Source organism: Globicephala melas, chromosome 1 (genome assembly GCF_963455315.2).
Source record: "Globicephala melas chromosome 1, mGloMel1.2, whole genome shotgun sequence".
Taxonomy (NCBI): Eukaryota; Metazoa; Chordata; class Mammalia; order Artiodactyla; family Delphinidae; genus Globicephala; species Globicephala melas.
This window is the reverse complement of record NC_083314.1, coordinates 148395886-148421300: the sequence shown is the minus strand read 5'-3', so window position 1 is coordinate 148421300 and position 25415 is coordinate 148395886. Positions and strand designations below refer to the sequence as shown.

Here is a 25415-nt window from a genome sequence, read left to right as displayed (position 1 = left end):
GAGTAAATCAGTGAAAATGGTAAAGTAAGAAACTTCAAAAATCCTTCCCTGGTACAGACTGAATGTTTGTGGTCCATGCCCTTGCCCAAAATTCATATGCTGACACCCTAACCCCTAATGTAACTTATTTGGAGATAGGGCCTTTACAGAAATAATTAAGGTTAAACTAGGTGATAAAGATAGGGCCATGATCCAGTAGGATTAGTGTCTGTATAAGAAGAGACATGAGAACTCATGCACTCTCTCTCTCTCCCCTTGCTTGCACAAAAAGAAGGGGTCATGTGAGCACACAACAAGATGGTGGCCACCTATAAGCCAGAAAGAGAAGCCTCACCAGAAACTAACCATGCAGGCACCCTGATGTGGGACTTCCCGCCTCCAGGACTGTGAGAAAATAAATGCCTGTTGTTTAAGCCACCCACCCAGTTTATGGTATTTTATTATGGCAGCCTGAGCTGATTGATACTTTCCCTTTATAAAACAGTAAGTAAACTAGGAAAAAATGGGCCAGAAATCAACTTTTTTCAGAAATCTGGAAACTAACCACAAGCTTGCAACCAGGGGAACACTTAATCAGAAAAAAATAGCTGAATTTCAGTAAGAACAGTGAGCTTTGTGGCATTCTAACTGGCATTCTAACTTAACCTGTTCTTATCCCCTGCTTTCCAGCTCAGTGGTAACCTTGAAAATAACAGCCTGAATTCCCCTATTAGTACTGGAAGAGGGAATAGAATGGACTTCAATAGCAAAGATACAAGCAGGATGGAACCCACATGCATGAACTAGACCCTCACTAGGATGACTGAAACCCATATGTATTCTTATTGCTTTTGACCTTGTTGAAGAGAGTATGTTGCAGAAACCAGAGCCCTTCATCACAATTGACATACACACATTTGGCTTAGGACTCAGAGAAGTTGAAGGAGGATTCATGGGAAAGTAGACCAATTGCAGGTCTAGCTTCTACATCATTCCAATGAAAGGAATCAGCATATCAGCAGCAACATATACAAGCTACAAAAATGGCTGCTGCTTCCTTTCCACCCTCCGTCTCCCAGGAATTTTCCTTATGGCCTACACTAACTGGAAACATAAATGAAAGGGCATTCTGGAAAGTGTAGTCAAGTTGACACACATTTAAGAACATGATCACAATGTCCTTAGATAATTTTTTTTATTTTTACATATGAGAAAGGACAGAAACCTCTGAATTTAAACGAAGGGAAAAAACAAACAATAGGAACAGACCTAACAGACTGAAGTTGACTAAGATAGTGAAATTAGCTGATAAGTTTAAAATAACTTTAATTGATTTGTTCAAGCATGCAGAGGAAGAGATAGATAACACTACCATAGAAGTGGAATCTATGGTAGGAAAATATTGGGGATTCCCAGGAGGAGAAAATATAACTTTTGAAATTAAAAAAAATCATTAAAAAGAGTTTAGCAGCATATTCAGCAGAAAGAACATGGGATTAGGGAATTGGGAGACTATTTAATTGTAAATATCCAAACTGAAGAACAGAGAGGAAAAAGAATATAAAATAAAGAAAAATGCATAGGGATATAAGAGAAATGGTGAAAGGATCTAACAGATATGTAACTAGACACCCAACAACAGAAGATGTATTTGAAGAAATAATGACTGGAATGCTATTTTTAAACCCATGTATTCATGGAGGTATGTGAACCTCAAGCAGGATAAACCATATCAAACACATCATAGTCAGACTATGGAAATCAAATTGAAACAAATCTGTTTAAAGCAGTCTGAGAATAAAAGGCATATTGTCTTCAAAGAAACAACAATAGGACAGATAGCTGACTTTTCAACAGATAATACAAAAGGAAGAAAATAATGGAATTATCTATTGGACACATTGGAAGGAATTAAGTGCCAACCAGGATTTTGGTCCAGATGACACTATCATTTAAAAATGTAGGTTAGGGCTTCCCTGGTGACACGGTGGTTGAGAGTCTGCCTGCTGATGCAGGGGACGCATGTTCATGCCCCAGTCTGGGAAGATCCCATATGCTGTGGAGTGGCTGGGCCTGTGAGCCATGGCCACTGAGCCTGTGCGTCCGGAGCCTGTGCTCTGCAGTGGGAGAGGCCACAAAAGTGAGAGGCCCGTGTACCGCAAAAAAAAAAAAAAAAAAAATGTAGGTTAAATAAAGATGATTCCATAGTGGCCTTAGAGAAGTAATTCTACTTTAGTTTAAGGAGAAATTTACAGACAACCAAATCTCCTGGTTCTTGAATCAAATTAAACAACGTTATATGCCTTTATCCTGGCATAAAAAGCTCAGTCAATCACTGTATTTCTGTAAGTCAGTATTTTTGCTTCAAGACTTCTAGCTTTTTAGGAAGATTACCTCCCTGATATCTACCATGTGGATCTCCCTCTGAATGTAAATTTCTTCCAAGTTTCTTCTAGATTATAGTTGGAACTTGTTTCTGCCCTTGGCCTTTGTTACAACTCCAGTCATTATGAAAGCCAACCCTGAAATAAATTTATATACTAAAATTTTCCCTTGTGTCACTTATCAGAGTAAGTACTCTGGCTTCATTTGGAAACTTTATGCCTCCTACACTTATTTTACAAAATCATTCTTTTAATTCAATGCACAAAGGACCTGTTATCTGTTTATTTAATTTTTAACTGTGGACTTTCATGCTAATAGCCCTCTGATGCATTTCCCTGATTGATGTCAGATTTCCTCTGATAGATATGTAATTTATGAGCTCCAAAACTACCAATAAACCATAACTGAAGGATGTAGAGAATTGTCTTTGAGTTCTCTGCTTAGAAATTTTTGTCTGATTTTCTTCTCCAAAATGATTAGTTACTGTAATTTGTCTTAAAGTTTACTCTCCTTACCCCTTTACATGGATGTAGATTTTAACACATCCTAGAAAGAAAATTCTAATATTCAGAATTCTCCAGTCAGGAAGAAGTCTGTCTCAAGATAATCGTGAGTTCACCATACTTGGAAGTATTCAAGCAAATAATTGACAGCCTAATTAAAAGATAAAAGAAATTAACGGAATTTCTTCCCTATGCTAGGTAACTTGATGTTTGAAGTCCTTTGTCTATGTGTTATTATGGGACTCCAATTTGTTTTCTTAGCATCCTCAGAAATCCTTAAGCCACAGCTGTGATTTTCCCATATCTTTCAGTACATCTGTATGCAGGGAGTGATGTCTAATTACAGCCATATGCTGGCTCTACTCAAAATCACTTGAAATTCTAAGCTCTGCAACATCTCTGGGTCTTGCTCTTCTTCCTTACTGATCCTAATTTCTAAATAACTCCATATAGAACTAAAAGTAAACAAGAACTTAGAGACGAGGGTTAATACTGCTTTTTCAACATGTTCCTATTAGAAAATCCTGGTTTCCTAATTTTTACATTTCCTTTCTCTTTCTTCCATATTTCCAATGCCCACCAAATGCTTATTGGATGAAAAGTGTGCTATAAAGCATATTTATACTCATGATTAGCATAGCCATGCTAATTTTATTACTGTATTATTTTGGACCGATAAATGTGCATGGCAGATAGTGTGGGTGCTCTGAGGTATTCTTTCTCTGCCTCATTTTAAAGTCCTCTGAGATTTGTTTGTCATCGATATATGATTCCCTGTCTCAGATAAGTTCAGATAGGAAGAACATTGATCTGGGTTACATTTCCAAGATCTTCTACTTCAGTAGTCTTGGTTGAGTTCTAGGTATCCAGGTTCTCATGCTATTTGGGGTTGCTTTCAGTAACAATTTTATTGCTTCAACACCCTTATCAGCAGTAAGCAGGAATTAAGGTTCATCTTTACTGTGAATTTATAAGTGTGTGTGTATATTTTATAACATTGTGTGCATATGTCTATTTAAAATTTCATTTTAAGGCACTTTTCTCAGCATTCTTTTGCATTGGCATGTAACACTTTATGTGTCATTCTCCTATTTCCAATTTTTGGTACTAAATGCAATGCTGCTAAGAAAATTATTCAATGTGTCTCCTTGTATAGGAGCTTCAATGAGATGTATACCAATATGTGGAATTTCAGAATTAAAGGCTATTTGAATTTTCAGCTTTACTTGACATAGCTGCCATTTATAAAACATACCTGCCAAGTATCTTGATGAATGGGTCAAATAGTGAAGGAAAATGACAGGAGGCACAATACATGCAAACTCAGAGTAAAAGGGAACATTGAAAATTCACTTGTATTAAGCATTTATAATCCTGAAATATTTTCAAATGACTATTTAGATTGATGATATTTATGTAAAGATAAAAATATATCTGTGAGATCCAATTTAAGAAATATTTTATAAGCCACTAATATCTCTTCTCATTGGTTAAACCTGACAGATGGAAACTAATGTAGGGGAAAAAAGCATAAAAATTGCTAGAATATGGACAAAGTTAAAATGCTCAGGAAACTTTTTGTTATTGAGAAAAATAATTAATAGACTGATAAATTGTATAACTTTTTTTTTTTTTTTTTTTTGTGGTACGTGGGCCTCCCTGTTGTGGCCTCTCCTGTTGCGGAGCACAGGCTCCGGATGCGCAGGCTCAGCGGCCATGGCTCACGGGCCCAGCCACTCCGCGGCATGTGGGATCTTCCCGGACCGGGGCACGAACCTGTGTCCCCTGCATTGGCAGGAGGACTCTCAACCACTGCGCCACCAGGGAAGCCCAATTGTATACCTTTTAAACTTAATTTTAAATTCCCAAATCTCTAATGGGGTCTCTAATATTGCACAAGTAGAATTAAAATATTTGAACAAAGAGAAGAAAAATATATACTGAGAAAAATCCAATCTATCCCAAACAGAACATTAAGGAAAATGAATAACAAAGCATAGAAAAGATGAGGCAAATAGTAAACACAAAATAAGATAGTGGAAGTAAATTTAACTAACTATCTTCATAATCACAATAAGTTTAAATGGACTAGGAACTCTAGTAAAACTTAAAAAATGAGTTAAAAAAATCCGGCAGTATGCTATTTAAATTAAATCCAATTAAAACTTAAGACTACAGAAAGTTTAATTATAAAAAGCTAGGGAAAAAATAATCCCTAAGTAATAATCAAAAGAAATCTGATATAGTTGGATAATATACAAAATAAGATGAAAGAAGTACAGAGTTTCAATATCTAACGATAAAAATTTCATTCTTTCCAACCATAAATAAAACACTAACAAACAGTAATCACATATTATAATTACAGAAGTCCAAAAACTTTAATAATAAGTACCATACAGGCCACATTCTCTGATGACACTGAAATTTAGTTGGATGTCAATTTAAAAAAAATATTTAAGCAATTTAAAGTCTTTTAGAAATTCAAAACTGTTTTAAATAATTATAGATATAAAGAAAATTATATGTAAAAATTCACACACAAAGGAAATTCTGGAAAGACAGAAAATGTGACCTAGAACATAAATCTTCCTCTTTCCCCACATAATAATAAACAGAGAAACTTTTGGGCCAACCCAATGGATAGCTAAAACACAATCCACTGGGAAACATTACCAAAAAAAACTAAGTGCCAATGTATATTCATGAATAAAGATATACAAAGGATTGGAGAAAATGTGAAAAATAAGTGAATACAGGCAAAGAAGATTCAAAATATGTATAATAGCAGACATTGGAATGCAAAGCCAAATCAAAAGAACAAAACAAATACTAAAAGCTATAATTCAAGAAAAACTTCTGGAAAAAAAACAAAACAAAACAAAACACCCAGATTTGATGCTACATATTAACTAAGCACATCACATGCAGAAGAATTCAGACTCAAAACAATCAATAGCAAGACATGTTCTATTAAAATTCCTGGACATTTAAAGTAAAAGAAAAATATCCCTCTGGTCACCTAGCCAAACAACAAGTAACATGAAAGGAAAATAAAATCAGACTAGGATCAGATATTTCAATAGTAATACTTCAGGCTAGAAGACAGTAGTGTAACAGATTTGAGATATTCAGGAAAGTAAATAAAAACCAAAGATTTATAAACAGAAGAAATGACTTTGGAAAATAAAAGTTACTGCCAAAAGTTACTGCTATTAGATGTAGTAGTTACTTTTAGAACTAAAATGAAATGAAGGTTAATAACATGAAAAATGTTTAATATCGTAGTTTTTAAGTAAAGACAAATTAAAACCACAGTGAGTTACCATTATGCACACGTTAGAATGGCTAAAAATGCAAAGACTGGCCTTACTGTTGACTAGAATGTGGAGCAATTGAAACTCTCATTCACTGCTGGTATGACTTTCAAATGGTATAACCACTTTTAAAATAATTGGCAGTTCTGTAAACAGTGAAGCTTAGACATATAATACGACCTAGCCATTCCACTACTAAATATTTAACCAAAGAAAATGAAGACATATACAATCATGCAAAAACTTACATGCAAATGTTCATAGCAGCTCTATTTGTCAGAGCAAAAAAATGAAAACAATCCAAAAGTCCATCAACAGTTGAATGATTAAGCAAAGAGTTGCATGTCCATACAATAGAACACTATTCAGCTGTACATTTAACAACCAGGACAAATCTGAAAATAATTAATCTGGATAAAAGAAGTGTAATAAAAATGAATATGCCCTTTATGACTCCATTTAAATGAAATTCTAAAAGATACATACTAGGGACTTCCCTGGTGGTGCAATGGTTAAGAAGCCGCCTGACAACGCAGGGGACATGGGTTAGAGCCCTAGTCCGGGAAGATCCCACATGCCGCAGAGCAACTAAACCCATGCACCACAGCTACTGAGCCTGCACTCTAGAGCCTGCGAGCCACAACTACTGAGCCCACATGCCACAACTACTGAAGCCTGCACACCTAGAGCCCATGCTCTGCAACAAGAGAAGCCACAACAATGAGAAGCCTGCACACCGCAACAGAGTAGCCCTCGCTCACCGCAACTAGAGAAAGACTGTGCACAGCAATGAAGAGGCAATGCAGCCAAAAATAAATAAATAAATGTATTTTAAAAAAAAGATACATACTAATATCTGTTGACAGAAAACATATCAATTTTTGCCTTAGGATAGTAGTGGGGAGAGAGTAAAGAATGGATTATCAAGAAGTACAAAGAAAATTTTGGAATTAATGGATATTAATTATATAGTTTAAAGGGTGTATGGATATGTCAAAATTCATCATATTGTACACTTTAAATGTGTGCGATATAACGTGCATCATTATACCTGGATAAAGTTTTAAAAAAGAGAATAAATGGGCTGACTCTCTCAATATAAAAACAGGGAGAATTAAAGGAGCATATGCAAATTCTTTGAAATTTTAACAGCACTTTGAATATGTCTTCTCATTACCTTACATCCTCCACTGATTTTGATAAGTCAACCATGAATGGTGTGGTTCCCTTGTACATGATGAGTCTCATGCAGATATATATACCATAACTTCTTTAACCATTCATCTGTTGATGGACACTTAGGTTGTTTCCATGTCTTAGCTATTGTAGATAGCGGTGCTATGAACATTGGGGTGAATATATCTTTCCAAACTAGAGTTTTTGTCTTTTCTGGATATTTGCCCAGGAGTGGGATTGCTGGATCATATGATAACTCTATTTTTAGTTTTTAAAGCCGCCTCAATACTGTTCTCCATAGTGGTTGCACCAGTTTACATTCCCACCAACAGTGTAGGAAGGTTAAGAGTGCATTATTAGTGTTTATGTACTATGCACTAATTTTTAGAAAGTTTTGGTTCATGGTTCTTATCTTTATTTTGTGGATGACTATTTTATTCCTGCTTATTTCTTTTTAATTATTTTTTAAAGAATATTAATATATCTTTCAACATATATTTTGGTAAAAGTTGCATAGTTTTGGTCTTTGCATCCCTGTATTTTCAACTTTTCTGTCATTGAGCATTAGTTAAGTCTCTTGTAAACATCATAGATTTGAAAATAGTTTTCTTTCAATGGACATGTTTAATTATGGATAGATATGACATTTAATTACTGATGGGTATAGATTTATTTCTATTTTCAGAGTTACTTCCATTTTGCCCTGTAGATTACTTGTTTTTATTCCAGTCATTCCCCTAATTTGCTGTCTTCTGATTACTTTCTATCTGTCTTCGGATTACTTTCTATCCTTTTTTTTTTAAGTTAACATAGTTTGCACAAGAGCTACAAGCGAAATGCAAACTTGAGTGTACAAATATATTTTACTTGCCCTCCACCTGACAATTATTTGGCTTTATATAAAATTGTAAAGCCACAGTTACTTTATTTGGAAATCTTAGCATATTGTTCCTCTGTTGTCTCTTTATCCACTCTCCCAGATGAAACATTTGATGCTTGTTTAATCCCTTAATTTTGCAGGAAACCTGTCAAGGAAATAAAATGTACTTGAGGTATTGTAAATTCAAATTTTACTAAAGGCAAGTAGCTGAAATAAAAACATGTTTGAGAACAAATTGATTTCCTCTGAGATGCCAAAAACATCTTTGGAAAAGCCATGAGAAAAAACTTTTATGTAGAAGTCATTAACTTGAATTCCCTGGCTTAAATCAATGAGAGGGAAACCCCTGCTGGGAGAAAGTGTACAAGGAATAAAGGCATTCTAGAAAGGAGTCTGATTTAATTTGCACAGTATCTCTTTGCAACTGAAGTAAATGAATACCCCGGTGAAAATATAATCAATAATATATATTCACTCTCTCTCTCTTTCTTTCTCTCTGTCTTCTTACTCTCTTCCTGCACCCTCATAACTCAGATAACAGTAAATCACTATATGTTGTGTTTGTTTGCTTGGAAAAGGCTATTGCACAATAATAGTGATGCTTACATCATAAGACACATCAGAAACTGCAGTGGATTTGTGGATTTGTTTTTACAACTTTTCTAAACATTCTTATGCATCCCCTTACCCTTCTGGAATTTGAAAAATTGTGAAACATAAGAGACATCAAAATGGAATAATCAACTTATCAATACAGGAGAAGAGCTAAACTCATTCAATGAAAGGGTGCAGAGAAAGTAGTTATTGAAAAAACAATGAGATTCATACCAAAACCCTAACACAAACTTGGTAGAACCAGAGAAAACATTAAGAAAAATTGTAGAAAATGAATTTGGGGAAATTATTTTTTCTTTGTAAAACAAAATTGACTTGATTATGGGAAGTGGTTGATCTTTTTAAAGTTAAAAATCTCATAGCTAATTTAGAGCATTTCAATTTATGGTCAAGTTTGACCATTTTCAATTTTGGCCTGTCATGAGGTTGCTGCTATAAACTCTATAATATTGGCAATGTGAGACATATTAATAGAGTGTAAATGGTGACAAGTAGAGTAAACTGGGTCTTTTCAGTTGACTACATTGTATAATCTCTCTTTCAAATCAATTAATGTATTGTCTTAATTTTTTTTAAGTAGAAATCTGGGAAAACCGAAAAGATAATTGGCAAAATCTTTGAGTGGCTAACGCAACTCTTTCATTGGTCTCCATAGGATACAGAGGAGCAGTGCTGAGAAATGGCCTTAGGGAACCAAGTGGATGAAAACAGGATTCGTTTTTAACAATTCTGGTCCCCTCCACTGTGAATGACAGTAAAATTTCTCCTTGATTCTAACTCTTCTTTTAATCCCACTGGGTCAGCAGATAAACCTGACTCTTTTTTTTAATATCTTTATTGGAGTATAATTGCTTTACAATGGTGTGTTAGTTTCTGCTTTACAACAAAGTGAATCAGCTATACATATACATATATCCCCATATCTCCTCCCTCTTTTTTTTTTTTTTTTTTGCGGTACGTGGGCCTCTCACTGCTGTGGCCTCTCCCATTGTGGAGCACAGGCCCCGGACGCGCAGGCCCAGCGGCCATGGCCCACGGGCCCAGCCGCTCCGCAGCACGTGGGATCCTCCCGGACCGGGGCACGAACCCGCGTCCCCTGCATCAGCAGGCGGACTCCCAACCACTGTGCCACCAGGGAAGCCCTCTCCTCCCTCTTGCGTCTCCCTCCCACCCCTCTATGTGGACACAAAGCACCGAGCTGATCTCCCTGTGCCATGCGGCTGCTTCCCACTAGCTAAATATTTTACATTTGGTAGTGTATATATGTCTATGCCACTCTCTCACTTCGTCCCAGCTTACCCTTCCCCCTCCCTGTGTTCTCAAGTCCATTCTCTATGTCTGCATCTTTATTCCTGTCCTGCCCCTAGGTTCTTCAGAACCTTTTTTTCTTTTTTTGGTTCCATATATATGTGTTAGCATACAGTATTTGTTTTTCTCTTTCTGACTTACTTCACTCTGTATGACAGTCTCTAGGTGCACCCACCTCACTACAAATAACTCAATTTTGTTTCTTTTATGGCTGAGTAATATTCCATTGTATACATGTGCCACATCTTCTTTATCCATTCATCTGTTGATGGACACTTAGGTTGCTTCCATGACCTGGCTATTGTAAATAGAGCTGCAATGAACATTGTGGTACATGACTCTTTTTGAATTATGGTTTTCTCAGGGTATATGCCCAGTAGTGGGATCGCTGTTTTGTATGGTAGCTCTATTTTTAGTTTTTTTAGGAACCTCCATACTGTTCTCCATAGTGGCTGTATCAATTTACATTCCCACCAACAGTGCAAGAGGGTTCCCTTTTCTCCGCACCCTCTCCAGCATTTATTGTTTGTAGATTTTTTTGATGATGGCCATTCTGACCTGTGTGAGGTGATACCTCATTTTAGTTTTGATCTGCATTTCTCTAATAATTAGTGATGTCGAGCATCTTTTCAAGTGCCTCTTGGCCATCTGTATGTCTTCTATGGAAATATGTCTATTTAGTTCTTCTGCCCATTTTTTGATTGGGTTTTTTTATCTTTTTGATATTGAGCTGCATGAGCTGTTTGTATATTCAGGAGATTAATCCCTTGCCAGTTGCTTCATTTGCAAATATTTTCTCCCATTCTGAGGGTTGTCTTTTCATCTTGTTTATGGTTTCCTTTGCTGTGCAAAAGCCTTTAAGTTTCATTAAGTCCCATTTGTTTATTTTTGTTTTTACTTCCCTTCCTCTAGGAGGTGGGTCGAAAGGATCTTGGTGTGATTTATGTCATAGAGTGTTCTGCCTATGTTTTCCTCTAAGAGTTTGATAGTGTCTGGCCTTACATTTAGGTCTTTAATCCATTTTGAGTTTATCTTTGTGTATGGTGTTAATGCACAGAGATCTCTTGCATTCCTATACACCAATGATGAAAAATCTGAAAGAGAAATTAAGGAAACAATCCCATTTACCATTGCAATCAAAAGAATAAAATAACTAGGAATAAACATACCGAAGGAGACAAAAGACCTATATGCAGAAAACTATAAGACACTGATGAAAGAAATTAAAGATGATACAAACAGATAGAGAGATATACCATGTTCTTGGATTGGAAGAATCAACATTGTGAAAATGACTATACTACCCAAAGCAATCTACCAATTCAATGCAATCCCTATCAAACTACCAATGGCATTTTTCACAGAATTAGAAGAAAATATTGCACAATTTGTATGGAAATAAAAAAGACCCCGAATAGCCAAAGCAATCTTGAGAATGAAAAACAGAGGTGGCAGAATCAGGCTCTTGGACTTCAGACTATACTACAAATCTACAGTAATCAAGACAGTATGGTACTGACACAAAAACAGAAATATAGATCAATGGAACAGGATAGAAAGCCCAGAGATAAACCCATGCACATATGGTCACCTTATCTTTGATAAAGGAGGCAAGAATATACAATGGAGAAAAGACAGCCTCTTCAATAAGTGGTACTGGGAAAACTGGACAGCTACATGTAAAAGAATGAAATTAAAACCTTACTTTTGAGTGGATGAATACTGGGTACAGGCTCCTTTCTGCTTCCCTGTATCACTAACCTGTGCCTTTGGATGCAAAGATATTGATTGGGTTGTTTTCCTTAATGGCAGAAACTAGGCATGAGAAGCATAAATCTGTACTGTAGGAATCATGGACTTGTCCTTGCCTTTGTTTAATCTCAAAGGGTGGAATATTTCTCCACATTGGAGAGGTAATGAGGGTCTGACTCCAGGCCAGATTCCCACGTGTAATTCCTTATGTCCGATCATAGGAAATTACAAAGGCTTTGCGTAGCAGGCCCCATGCGGGAAAGCTGTCCTCCCCACACCAGGCTCGGTGCACAGTCAACTCCTTGCACTCTCTGGAGGAAGCTGCAGTCAAGGACTAGGTCTCCGGCCCCCAGCAGCCATGCTCATATGCATACCTGCATTCCCAGTCCAGGTATCTCCTTTTGGAGGCCTCGTTATTGGGGTCCTCAGCTGAGATGCTTTTTAGTTGCCTCTTCTGAGACCTTCTTTTATTGGGAGACGGTGTCTTGACTAAAAGCTTCTTCTCTGCTCTGACTATTTTTCCATTCTAGCCCTTCTCTGTCTCTCCTCCCCATCCGCTCTCCCCTGCGTCCATAAAATGGCAGGAGCCTTTTGTTCAGTGTTCTTTATAGTGAGACACAATTTCCCCCACCTGTGCTGCATGTCACCTGACCCTTACCCAGTGCTGTTCTGTGGGGGAAATGGAACTGTAAGGAGCCACCACAGCTTTCCTTTTTTGGCCTCTTATATGCCCACAATAAGGGGATAAAAGCTTGACTGTTAACTGTTTTGCTCGTTGTCCTAATTGGCCACGTCAACATCTAGCAGCTCTCAACAGGTAGTACAGAGAAAGCCAAGAGTCAGTGGATGTAAAGATGAAAAAACAAATACCCATTTTTGTGGTTATAGGTTATAGGTCTTTTTTTTGGTTTAAGTAAAAATAATTTCTCTGTATTGTCCATAATAACTTATCATGGATTTGCATTATATTCGGGGGAAAAAGTCTGCTAGTAATTAAGAGTACATGTTTTTGTAACCTTGCATACATTTTTTAATGGAACGTTTTAGGATTGTAGATTGCTGGTGGAACACGAGAATTAAAATTTTTCTTCCCGTGTGACTAATTCTACATTTCCTTCCATTTTCATAAGAAGATTATATCTGCACAACAAAGCCAGGACTTTCATCATTGGGCATTAGTTAGGGGATTTCAAATTAGTTAGGGGATTTCATTAGTTCACATGCCTTACTGTGAACATAGGCTCATAAATATTCCTGTCCAGCCTTTGTGGACATCTACAAGTTTCTATAATATTAAATTGTTATTATTAACTATAATATTAAATTTTTAATTCTGCATTTGAGATCAAAATAGAAGAAAACATCTAAACTTCACAAAGAGCTCAGTATTGAATGTTTCTGGATGAAACACTTGGGCCTTCCAATTTTACTTGAGAGAACTATCAAAGTGTGAAGTCAGAAATGAGACTGTCACTGGAGTTTGAGGCACTAATACTGCACTTGTAGAAACCCCGGAGCCTCAAGGCAGCTACAATCAGAAAGCCCTTATAAGGCATAAGTCTTCCTCCTTTCCCTCCCTGCTCCCTCCCTCCCTTCCTGCCTCCCTCCTCCCTCCCTCCCTTCCTCCCTTCCTCCCTCCCTTCCTTCTTTCCTTCCTTCCTTCCTTGTTTCCTTCCTTCCTTCCCTCCTTCCTTTCTTTCCGTCTTTCTTTCTCTCTTCCTTTCCTTTTTTAGGAAGGGACTATATTGTGTACATTTCTTTCAGTGATATCAGCTGATACCTCTGTGAGATTTTGAGAGAACAGGTAGAGGCAATGAGAGGCAGTAGAGGTAGATGTTTCAAGAGATATAGAAGCAGAGAGGAAGAGATAGACAGATTTCACTGGGGTAGAATCTGACCACTTCTGGTCTTCTCCCCCTCTGATTGCCTCCCTGATGTGTGTGTATGTGCAGGTATATGCATGCATGTGTGTGCATGTGATATTTGTTGTTTATCAGGCACAATGTTAGACGTTTTACATCAAAATTTCTAATCTTCACAATCTCATAATTATATTCTGCATTTCGTGGAGGAAATAAAAGTAGATCAGAAGGGATAAGCCATTAACCCAAGGTCACTCAGCATGGTTAAGTCAGGATAGAAACCCAACTCTCTGGATTCAAACACTATGTTCTTTTCATTAAGCAACCTTTCTTCTCTAGCCTGAGTAAAACCTGGTCTCAAAATCACCTTATTTTTTCTCTTGTTGTTTTTTTTTTTTAATAAACAGGTACTCCCCTCACTTCTTTTTTCTTTCCTCCATAATCATATTTAGTTGAATTTAGAGTTATCCTGAGAATATTATCATCCTGGCTTGGGCAGCTTCATTACATGTGTAGTTTCATTACATGTGCCAAAGATATCATTAGAAAAGTACACGTTCTGGCAGGAAAATCTCTAGTGTATTATTATCACATCAAATCCACCAAGAGCTTTGCACATTAACAGAGCAAGAGAAAATCTACAAGTCTTTGTTGCTTTCCCCAGTTATTAAGGCACAAAGACTGGAAAGGTCACTTTTGTAGAAACCCCAGGAGCCTCAAGAAGGCTACAATCTGAGATTGTATCTGGAGACCAGTTGGAAGAAAGATGCCTTCTGAGTTACCACCCTTCCCATTCCATTTACTTCTGAATATAAAGTAAATAAAGGAAATGACCATGGTGATAAAGACCATCAGAACACACAGGATCAGAGTCATATCTTCCAACTACATGACATCCAACTGGAAATGTGGATCTGAAATGGGGACTGGAAAGAGATGCAAGAATTAAAAGGGTCACAGAGGGAAAGGAGAACTGAATTACAGACCAATAAATTTACTTTTCACGTTCTTATTACTCCATACTTCTGGGCTTATGTGTGGGTGAAGGAGAAGTAGGCTGGGTTATGTGGATGACCCTGGGGATGAGTACATTTGGCCTAAGTCTGGAAGAAGGCTGCAAAGAGGCAGATACCCATTCTTCCACCCAAGCATCATGACACTTGCTCTGGTTGGCCAGAGTCTGAAGGACAGATAGACACATTATACCTTTATCTTCTTTATGTGGTGCTGTAGCCCCTCAAGAATTCTAGACCTCTTGAGGAGTATGGTGAAATAGAATAGCCTAAGATGAACAGAATCTCTGAGATGAAAGAGATCTTACAATTCTCAAAAGTCATCCTCTTATCTGGAGCAGAAGTCTTCTGTAAAGTATGTTTTCTGGGTGATTATAAAGGTGGAAAACACCCCTAACTCATAATATTGATTAATATGTCTTGTGATGGGAACACCATTGCCAACAGTTAGGGTATCTGTTTCATTACTGGACAGCTATGTCTATTAAAAATTACTTTCTTATATCAACCCTAGTTTGTTTCACTGACATGATTGTTCACTGATTCATACTACCTTGTAGAGAAAGACAACCAAGATGGTGAGGATGAGGAAGCTGAAGTCAGGAGTCTTAAATCCACGTCCTTGAAATAACAGTTGAAATAATTGACAATATTCTTGTTGGAGAAGTGAAAACTCTGAAGTCACCAAGGTTGTTGCCCACATGATATATTCCATACGGTCTTAGACTGTACAAATGGAGGGTAAAGCGTTCACCTAATTAATATCTACTTTCTCCTATAATTTGATATAAATTCTCTGCCCTTAACTAGATCAGAGATCCCTTTTATAAGGGTAATAGCATAAATTTTTTAAAAATAGCAAAATTGCCCTGGGAGTGTGTGCATAAGGATCAGAGAGTGGAGAGTCTGTAAGTCTCTCTCTTGGTCACATACCTCTATTTTTCTCACATTAACATTTAGGAGAACTTCAAACCTCTTCTCATAAAAGATAGAAAATAATTTAAAACAAAATTGAAAGAAAAACTTGGAAGATAGTACAAAGATGCTAAGAGTATTTATTCAGGGGATTGTGTGTGTGTGTGTTTAAATCTAAGCTGAGTTTTTAATTTTCTTTCCTTCCTACATGGCTAGGAAGCATAGCTTCTAAGCATGGCTAGAGCTGTCCATGCTTAGAAGGAAAGTTAAGATGATGGTGGGGTGCGAGTGAAGAAAGACATGCCATAAGCTTAGGAGAAAAGGGGAGAAGGATGATGACAAACACATGTAGCAGATAAGACACCAGAGAGGGAATTGAGACAGAATCCCTAGATTATGCTAATAGTAATGATAGTAACAATAATATCATACATTAGTGTTTGTACTATGTGCGAAGCCAGGCCAAATGACTTTGATATATTGACTAATTTAACCTAAAATAACTTTATGAAGTAGGCATCATCATCAGTATTTTAAAGATGAGGAAACTGCAGTTCAGAGACTTAAAATAACTTCCCCAAGTTCACACAGGTAATAGTATTGCCAAGAAGTCTGACTCTAGCCTGGCACTGGTTCTTGGAAATAAACGGTATACATCTCTTGCAGATTGAGTGTCTTCTGCATCTCTTGCAGAATTAAAATGTACAGTGCTCGTGGAATTCCCTGGCAATTCATATTTGTTAAATGAATTGATAAGAGGTTTCTGAATTGATAAGCCTCAAGAAGGAAAATCAGTCCAGAAAGGCACAGCAAACAGCAAGCTGCCTAAATAGGGAAGAAGTTTGCTAAATGAGATAGTTGTAGAGGAAGCAGTACCTTCAGGGGAAAGTCCATTTTAGGTAAAGAGAAGAAAGTTCAGTAGCAATTATAAAAGAGGTTAGTGGATGTGTGTTACCTGCCTAATTACCAGGAGTCGTGAGCAGTGTGGGTGGAGGCTTCTGTGATCAATGACTCAACTTTAGGTCCTCAAGGTAGAGCAAGGAAAAATAAAATTTTAATTCGCAGATTCATTCTTTTTTTTTTTTTTTTTTTTGGTACGCGGGCCTCTCACTGTTGTGGCCTCTCCCGTTGCGGAGCACAGGCTCCGGACGCGCAGGCTCAGCGGCCATGGCTCACGGGCCCAGCCGTTCCACGGCATGTGGGATCTTCCCGGACCGGGGCACGGGGTCTCAATCACTGCGCCACCAGGGAAGCCCCCCAGATTCTTAAGGATTCCGGGTCTGCTTCAACAATGACAGTGACCTGCAGCCTATTCTTGGGGCTTTCAGTTATATCTAATGGAAGCCTCATAAATCGCTAAATGCCCAGGCTATATTTCGCTGTAATGATAAATTCTCTTTCACAAGGCTGCTATGACTAAATATCTCTTTCTTTTTTACTTTATTTTTAGTCTTTTCATAGAGGAACAGTACACTACAGCTGTTGAAACAGAGGGCTAAGGAGTCTAAGTGCCTGGTTGGGGTCCTGGCACCACCATCATTTAACGGTGTGAATAGCTATTCAACTTCTTTGTGTACCAGATTTTATCACAGATAAAATCTAATTCACTGAAAATTAAATATATTAATCTTATAAAATGCATACTGCACATAATAAATATTTAATATATACTAGCTATTATCATAGCATCTTGCTTCTTTCCTCCAGCACTGATGGATACGGCATTTAGTCTGCTAACATGGTTAATAAGCAAGACTCAGGTATGGACTTTCTTAGAGTAAACTACAAAAACACTTTCAGTCTGGTCTGGTTTAGGGTATTTTGTCTTTATTTCATAGGAGAAAATTAATAAATGAAATCCTCTGAATTGTTCAGCGCTACTTTGTGACTTCTGCATTGTGATTTTTGGCTATAGCTACAGCTCCAGCTATAATAAAAAAATTACCTTACCTTGCTGATCATTGACATGTATACATAATTTCCATGGGGACCTCAAAGATAGAGCTGATGACACATTTTACAATATGTTGGGTTCAGCTATCCTCAAACTTTCACAATTGCCTTTTCAATTTCACCCTTAAAGAGAGTCAGAGAGTCCGCCTGCCGATGCAGAGGACACGGGTTCGTGACCCGGTCCGGGAAGATCCCACATGCCGCGGAGCGGCTGGGCCCGTGAGCCATGGCCGCTGAGCCTGCGCTTCCGGAGCCTGTGCTCCGCAACGGGAGAGACCACAACAGTGAGAGGCCCGCGTACCGCAAAAAAAAAAAAAAAAGTCAAAGAGGACAAGGATCAGTTTCAGTTGTCCATACAGACCATAAACTTAAGCGAAATATCTGTAGACGTATGAATTATTTTGAGAAGAGGACTTTTTTACTTTGCATCAGTCTCTAAAATAGTCTATGACCCCAAAAGTTTAAGATATACTGAATTATTATCTCCTCTAAGATTAAAGTACAGGAAGAATTGGCATATTTTATTAAGTGAAATGATGGCTGGATTTTTGGCAAAAATAGAGCTATTACACTGAAAGAAATATGTTCTTTTGCTATGGAGAAGAAGCATCATCAGTTTGTATCATTAAGCCCATAAATTTGGAGGCTGGAATCCAAACTCAATGACATGAGATCCAAAAGTTTATTGTTCATGCAATTCAAACAAATATTTGAGGTACAAGAAGCCCAGGCTTTCTGATAAATAGCCTGTTACTCTTCTTCAGCTAAATGTTTTGCCAGCTACTAAACACTTGGGAAAGGAGATACTTTCATGAAGTTCTCATCTTTCTGGTCCCACATGCCTCTTTTTTTGTGATGCAAATAGATAATGAGGAAGACACTCACACGTATTGAAGTCAAGACTACCGGTGTGCCCACTGACCAAGGAGGTATCACATTGCAGGAGCAATCTGAAGGAAGAAAGAGATAATCATCAGTTATTGGTGTGGAGACACTTTGCACTGGGGGAAATGCACCAAGAAAGCAAGAGATATATTTTAATGCCATCCCTTTGTATTTATTTAGAATAGGACCAAGGGAAAAAACTATGGCTAAGGCTTAGGACTAGAGGATCCCAAGGATCTAAAGGCTTAGGTCTAAAGCTGTGTGTCACTGGGACGATAAGCAGAGCTGTTTCTAGGATGGGACCAGTTTGGGGCTGAGCCTAAACAGACCCAGAGAAAAGCAACTTATCTTTCTTTTTCTCTATCTAGTCCATCAATCAACGTGTCTCATTTGGAGGATGAGACAAAGTTATGCACTAGTCCTTGTGTTGTCTGGGTTCAAAATAGGCTGGAGTAGGATAGGTCTGGAGATGTCTCAACTGCCTAAGAGATCATAAGAGCTCTGAAAGTAAGAATTTCATCAATGGAAGGCTGGTTAGACAGCATTTTGTTTAAAATCTTATTTAGCACACGTCGTGGTGTCCCTTGACTATATAGTCTTTCCATGAAAATAGTCTATGACGGGGGTGCTTACTACCACAGGTCGTGCCCAGTCCTCTGCTGGGGAGTACTATACACAGTCTAACTTAGTGTTTAAAATATGGGATACAAAGGCTCATGAGCATCATGGTGGCATAAGATAACCCTCATTTTTATCTCCCCATCAACAACAAAAATGTGGCATCCATGCATAAACAGAAGTACCTCTATAGGATTTGTGGGACACAGCACCATACACCAAGGGACCCGGGAGGGGTCTTGCTCATATGTGTGTCAGGTAATAAGCAGATAGTATTTGGTACCTGCTCTGGAACATACAAGAGACTGTGAACTGTGGCTCCTGTCAGCTGTGCTCCTGGAGAACATGCAGAACATTGACCTACCAAAGAGAGAGTCTTTGTGGAAGTCCAGGTTTTCAGGCAGAAAGAGACCTCAGAAGAATGTAGTCTTGAAAGATAGAGCTATACCAGAAAGGATCCGTGCATTTGAAGCTTTTAAAAGTGAGCACACCCTCAAATCAAACAGTTATTTTGTGTCTTAAAATTTTCCCCCAAATCCTCCAAGTCCATTTCCCCCAATACAACATAGTTGAGATGGATGAAAACTTTTTCCCTAGGAAGGGTAGGCCACCTGGTGTAACTCTCTCTGCATGTTCTATTTTCCTGATGCTGTGGACTATTAAGTGACCTCTGCTCGCTGTTTCTGCCCTGTATGATTAGCACTTTATTTCCTGCCCCTGGACCATTTAAGGAGTCAAGTAAGAAATATGTGGAAACTGTGTTACATGTTAAATGCTAAATGTTAAAAAGCTCTCCCAGTTTGTTGGGAAAGCTATCACCATACGGGAAAAAAAAGGATTTCAATTTGACTGAGGTACAAGAAAGCCCAGGCTTTCAGATAAACAGCATTGTCAGAAGCTCCATGGCTAAAGAATATCTAGGACCAAGGAATGATGAAGGGCGTATGTCTAACATTTGTCCCGAGAGTTTAGAACTTCCTGAGGTAGATGGGCTTGGGAATCAAGGGTCAGGCAGCTTTAGCTCTCCCACCCTCACTTTATATCTCCTGCCCTTCAAACCCACTTACCTTGTAATCTGTAATATAAATCGACACTGGGCACCATGATAAATGTCAGCAGCAGAACCAGAATTATGACCAGAATCTGTATCCAAATTGTATTCCATGGAATACAATGTATACATTGTAGCAGAATACAATGTTTCCGATAAATACAGTTTATCGGAAATAGATTCATCTAAAGCATTCAAGACCTCATGACAGTGGGATATTAGACCTAAGCCAGTTTGGGGAGGTAGTTATAATTGGGTGAGTGAAAAGTGACAAAGGGTCCAGAGTGGGACTGAGCCCAGTGTGATTAGTTTGAGACTGGAGCAAAGGTGAATGAAGGCTTCTCACCCCAATTCTTCCCATCCATTCTGTCTCATGTTCTCCCTAAGGCAGAGCTGGGTTCTTCCTACTAAGCCTCAGACCAACTCAGTCCTTCAGTCCTTTTGTCTAAGCAACCAATATATGCGCAGTTCTGAATTCTCCAATGTATTCACTGGGTCTGGCATTATTCTTCTTGAATACATTGAGACATACGTTTACATAAGCTTTCCTCCTTTCTTATTCGTGCGAACAAGCACCTGCTTTAGTTTGCTGGTTTGCACATACTGGGCATAGACACCTATCATTTTGTTTGGGAATCTGATGTCTTTCTGCCCAGAGAAATAAACACAAAAATGTTCTAAAAGTAGTAAACTGCTAAACCTGTTGGGAACTTATTCCTATTATAATAATCTTGAATTGGGATACCCCTCTCAGCATCTGTCCAACATGAATTTCACAGACATATACAAATACTAATACATGTACATTTACTCAGCAGTTTCCAAGGCACTCATTTTATTTTATTTCAATCATTCAAGTATTGATTATTTATTGCTTACCTACTATGTGCCATGCAATATTTGAAGAAACTGGGGTATATTACAACAAAGATCTCTATCTTCATGTTTTAGAAAGGGAGATAGATAAGTGACAATAAACATAATAAATAAGTTACATAGCAGGTTAAAAGGTGATACTACGGGCTTCCCTGGTGGCGCAGTGGTTGAGAGTCCGCCTGCCGATGCAGGAGACATGGGTTCGTGCCCCAGTCCGGGAAGATCCCACATGCCGCAGAGCAGCTGGGCCCATGAGCCATGGCCGCTGAGCCTACTCGTCCGGAGCCTGTTCTCCGCAACGGGAGAGGCCACAACAGTGAGAGGCCCGCGTACCGCAAAAAAAAAAAAAAAAAAAAAAAAGGTGATACTACTATATAAAAAAGAAAAATTAAAAGAGGGTAAGGTGATAGAAAATACCAGGTGGAGGGGGTGGTAAAGGTTGCATTTTTCCAAGTTGGTTTGTCAAAGTGGTCCTTACTTACAAGGTGAGACTTGAGTATAGATTTGAAGGAGATAGGTAATTTATTGGAATTATAACATTCTGGGAAGAGGGAACAACTGGAGCAAAGACCCCAGGCAGGAGCAGTTCTGTCACGGTTGGGGAACAGCAAGGAGTTCTGTGTGACTAGACTAGAGGAGACATAGAGAACATTAGGGGATGAGGTCAGATAGGTAACAGGGGCAGAGATAGTGCAGGACATTGGTGGGGCATTTTACTTTGAATAAAATGGGGAACAATTGCAGGGTCTTGAACAGAGGGTGACATATATCTCATGTTTTAAATGGATCCTCCTATCCATGTGTTGAGAATATACCATAGTGGACAAGAGAAGTAGTAGGGAGAACTTTTCAGTTGCTATTGCCAATGTTCAGACCATGGGTGATGGTGTCTCAGACTTGGAGGGCAGCAAAGGTGGTAAGAAGTGGTGAGACTCTGGGTATATTTTAAAGGTAAAGCTAGTATTATCTCTCGACACGTGTGATGTAGAATATAAGAGAAAGATTGCAGTCAAGGATGACTTCAAGGATTTTTTTCTGAGAAAATAAAAGTAAGAAGTGTGACTGGGAAGGCAGTACATCACACAAGTTGACAGCTGATTAAGAGTTTAGTTTTTGATCTGTGCGATTGAGGATATTTACTAGACTTCCACACTGAGATGCTGAGTTTAGAGATGAGACTAGAGTTTGGGAGAGAGGTCTGGGTAGAAGATATCATTCGAGGAATTCTTATCATATTGGTTTTATGTAAAGCCTTGAGATAGAATTAAGTCACAATAGAGAAAAAAAGACTCAAAGACTATGCCCTGGGAAACTCGTATATCAAGAAGGCGGAGCGAAAAAGATGAAGTAGCAGAAGAGAATAAGAAAGAAGACAAGCAAGATGGTGAACAAAGCCAAGAGAACATAATATCCTGAAAACCAAGTGAAGAAAGTGTATTAATTTTTCTCTTTAGTTTATAAATTTGATGACAATGGCCATCATCTGAAGAACAAACACACAGATCTCACCTGATAGGACAATGCTTGTTCCTTCCTCTTGACCAGTTACAGGTTTCGAAGGTAGCAAGTGACATTCCCATAGGAGCTCCATCTTAGAAGAAGGGTCATCTTCAGATTGAACGATTTGTCAGTATGCTGTGAGTGAAATTTTGATGAAGGTAGAATGATCTCTCCTCTGCTGTCTCTCCATTCCATTTGAGGTTGCAGGAACCAACCTCTTGAATTACACTCCACTAAAAGACCTTTGGTATTAGGAGGATGCACAAGAATCTGCGTTTCCAGGCTTGTAGCTGGTTGGAAAGAAAGGGGAAAACAATATTTAGGTGAAGGGATGGGGAAACATAAGAGAGAAAGAAAAGCCCCCTTCTTCTACTTTAAACCTTATGCCCTTAGATACACTGATAGTCAAGCGCTGTGGGGCTCTGATTGCTTCTACAAGCTAATCAAAAGGGAAAAAGGCTAAGCCAGACTGAAGGGGTATGATATCCAAATTAACAACCTGGTCCTAAAAAGTCAGGAGAGGAAATGCCTTTTTGTTTCATTTATTCACTTAGTCAAAAATATTTATTGATTATTTACTAAATCTAGGAGACTGGGCTAGGTCCATGGACGTAATGATGAACAAAAACAATCAAGATCTCAGTTCTCATAGAATTTATAGTGTAACATTTTTTCTTGTATCTTCATCGTTAGTCACATATGAGCTACCATAATTTATTAATAAGCAGTAAATAGCATAAAGGCAAGTTTGCGACTTTAATTGAAACTTTAATTTATGTGCTCTTTGAATAAAACAGGTAACACACTACTATTATCAAAATAAAGCAGTAGATATCAGTTTCGAGAAAATAAACAAGTTTTTGAAAATTTTTAGGACATTGCTGGGGATGTTAAGAATTGCCTAATGCGTGGGCAAAGAAAGAATGAGTAGAGATTTAAAGAGTTCCTCTAGAGCAGCTCTGTCTGATAAAAGTTTCTGCAGTGATGGAAATATTCCATATCTGTGCTGTCCATTCAGTAGCTTTTTGCAATGTGAGACTTTAGCACCTAAGATGTGGTCAGTGATCCCTTATTGGCTTTTTGGCTAAGATCAAGATGTGGTCAGTGAGAGTAAAGAACTAAATTTTCAATTTATTTAATTTTTTACTTTAAATTTTGCCTAATTTTAATTTTATTTAATTTAAATATAAATGTAAGTAGCCACATGTGGCTAGTGGCTATCATATTGAATAGCTTAGCTCTAGGTAATACAGATGAACGTCACAATAACTAATGAAAATGTTAAATGTGAATGGGCCTAGGTCCCTACCCTTGTGCCCTCACATTTGGAAGCCTTTCAGTTTACTTCAAGTCCTCCATCTTGCCACCATTTCTTTGTTATTCAGAAAACCATGACTGAGGTGATATTGGAGGACACAGAAGATTACAGACGAAGGCTTTCTGAACTATATTTAAGAACTACGTAGTCAGCAAATTGAGTCAGGGAGAAATGGGAACAAGAATGATCATTAAGGAGACAGTTGTAAAGATTTAGGTGGTTTATAGAGTCAAGTTTTACTAAAGTGTTGTCAAAAATAATTGAAAAATATAGTACCAAATCCTGAAAGGATTCTGTTGATACTTTAAAGATCTAACAGTGCACATGGACCTGGGAAAACAGACAGTTCTTGCCGATAAAGGTAATATGTGCACAGACACAATTTGCATTCTTAATCCAACACTCTTCCCCATTTAAAGACTAAATGCATGAATTTGAACTTGCTAAGCAAACCCTGTAATATGAAATGGTCAGGAACACTAAGAATATTCCTAATACTCAGCCTCAGATGGATTGAGAATTGTGGATGCATAGAAGCCTCAGAGGGATCCATCCTTACCTGTGACCTTCACTTCTCTGATGGCCTCATCACAGAAATCACCATCTTTGAAGAAACAGTGGTACCACCCATCAGCAGCAGCATTCACATTAAGGAACCTGAGGGTCACCTTACCCTCTCCAGTGACTTCTTTCAGGAGCTCTGTCCACTCCACATACTTGGAGATGGTTTCTCCATACAAGTCTTTACCATTTCAGTACAAGTGAACAGGTTTTGTGTAGTGGTTCTAGAACCAGCGTATTTCCATGTGTTCTGCACTCTGTGGTGGGGACAGCTGGCTACTGAACTCAGCTTTTCCACCTAATGGAGCCAAGATTGGCCCCTGAATGCCATTCACTGTGAACTGCTCTGTGAAGGAAGACAGTAACCAAAAGGTGAGAGTATGAACCAGGAGTCACTGTGTATTGAATTCATATATGTACATGATGAGTTCCTAGCTTTCTAGGTATCAATGGGTTCTTAACATTCCTTCCAAATACTACCTATAGGACTGCCTTACCTTTTTAGTATCTTTCCAGAGACTCCCAAAATTTCCCTTTTATTTGATTCTCTTTAAATAGGATTAAGATAGAAATTTCAAGAAAATAAAGAAGAGACCAATTAAAAAAGGGATATTCCATCAGGCTCAGTCCTTAATAAAGATCTCTGCACTCACTAAGTGCCTAATCAAATAATGTAGACTGATTGATTTGCACAGGCAAATAAAGTCTTCTCTAAAAAATATGTGTGATCATTACTCTTGCCTTTTCTCTTAACCTCAGGCCAACCACCAACCATTTTTATTTCGACTGAAAAAATCCACACTGACCCTGACATCTGATATATTTCTCTTTTCATCCCTTTAAAACTCAAAAATTTATTTCTGGGTAGAGCTTTTTTATTTTTATTTTTTAAAATTTTATTGGAGTATAGCTGATTTATGATTTTGTATTAGTTTCAGGTGTACAACA

At 38.0% G+C, this 25415-nt stretch overlaps 1 protein-coding gene across 1 annotated transcript in view; it reads right to left on the bottom strand.

The window, feature by feature from the left end:
- The window catches only part of LOC115860493 (putative selection and upkeep of intraepithelial T-cells protein 1 homolog), a gene marked incomplete at its 5' end in the record, with an annotated part of 29052 nt that extends 4220 nt beyond the window's left edge, over window positions 1–24832 (bottom strand). The window contains 6 exon segments of the mRNA XM_030870377.2: window positions 14581–14703; window positions 18501–18608; window positions 20229–20330; window positions 22589–22642; window positions 22645–22878; window positions 24466–24832. Coding sequence (XP_030726237.2) covers window positions 14581–14703; window positions 18501–18608; window positions 20229–20330; window positions 22589–22642; window positions 22645–22878; window positions 24466–24832 — 988 coding nt within the window.
- Window positions 24833–25415: the final 583 nt, after the last annotated feature.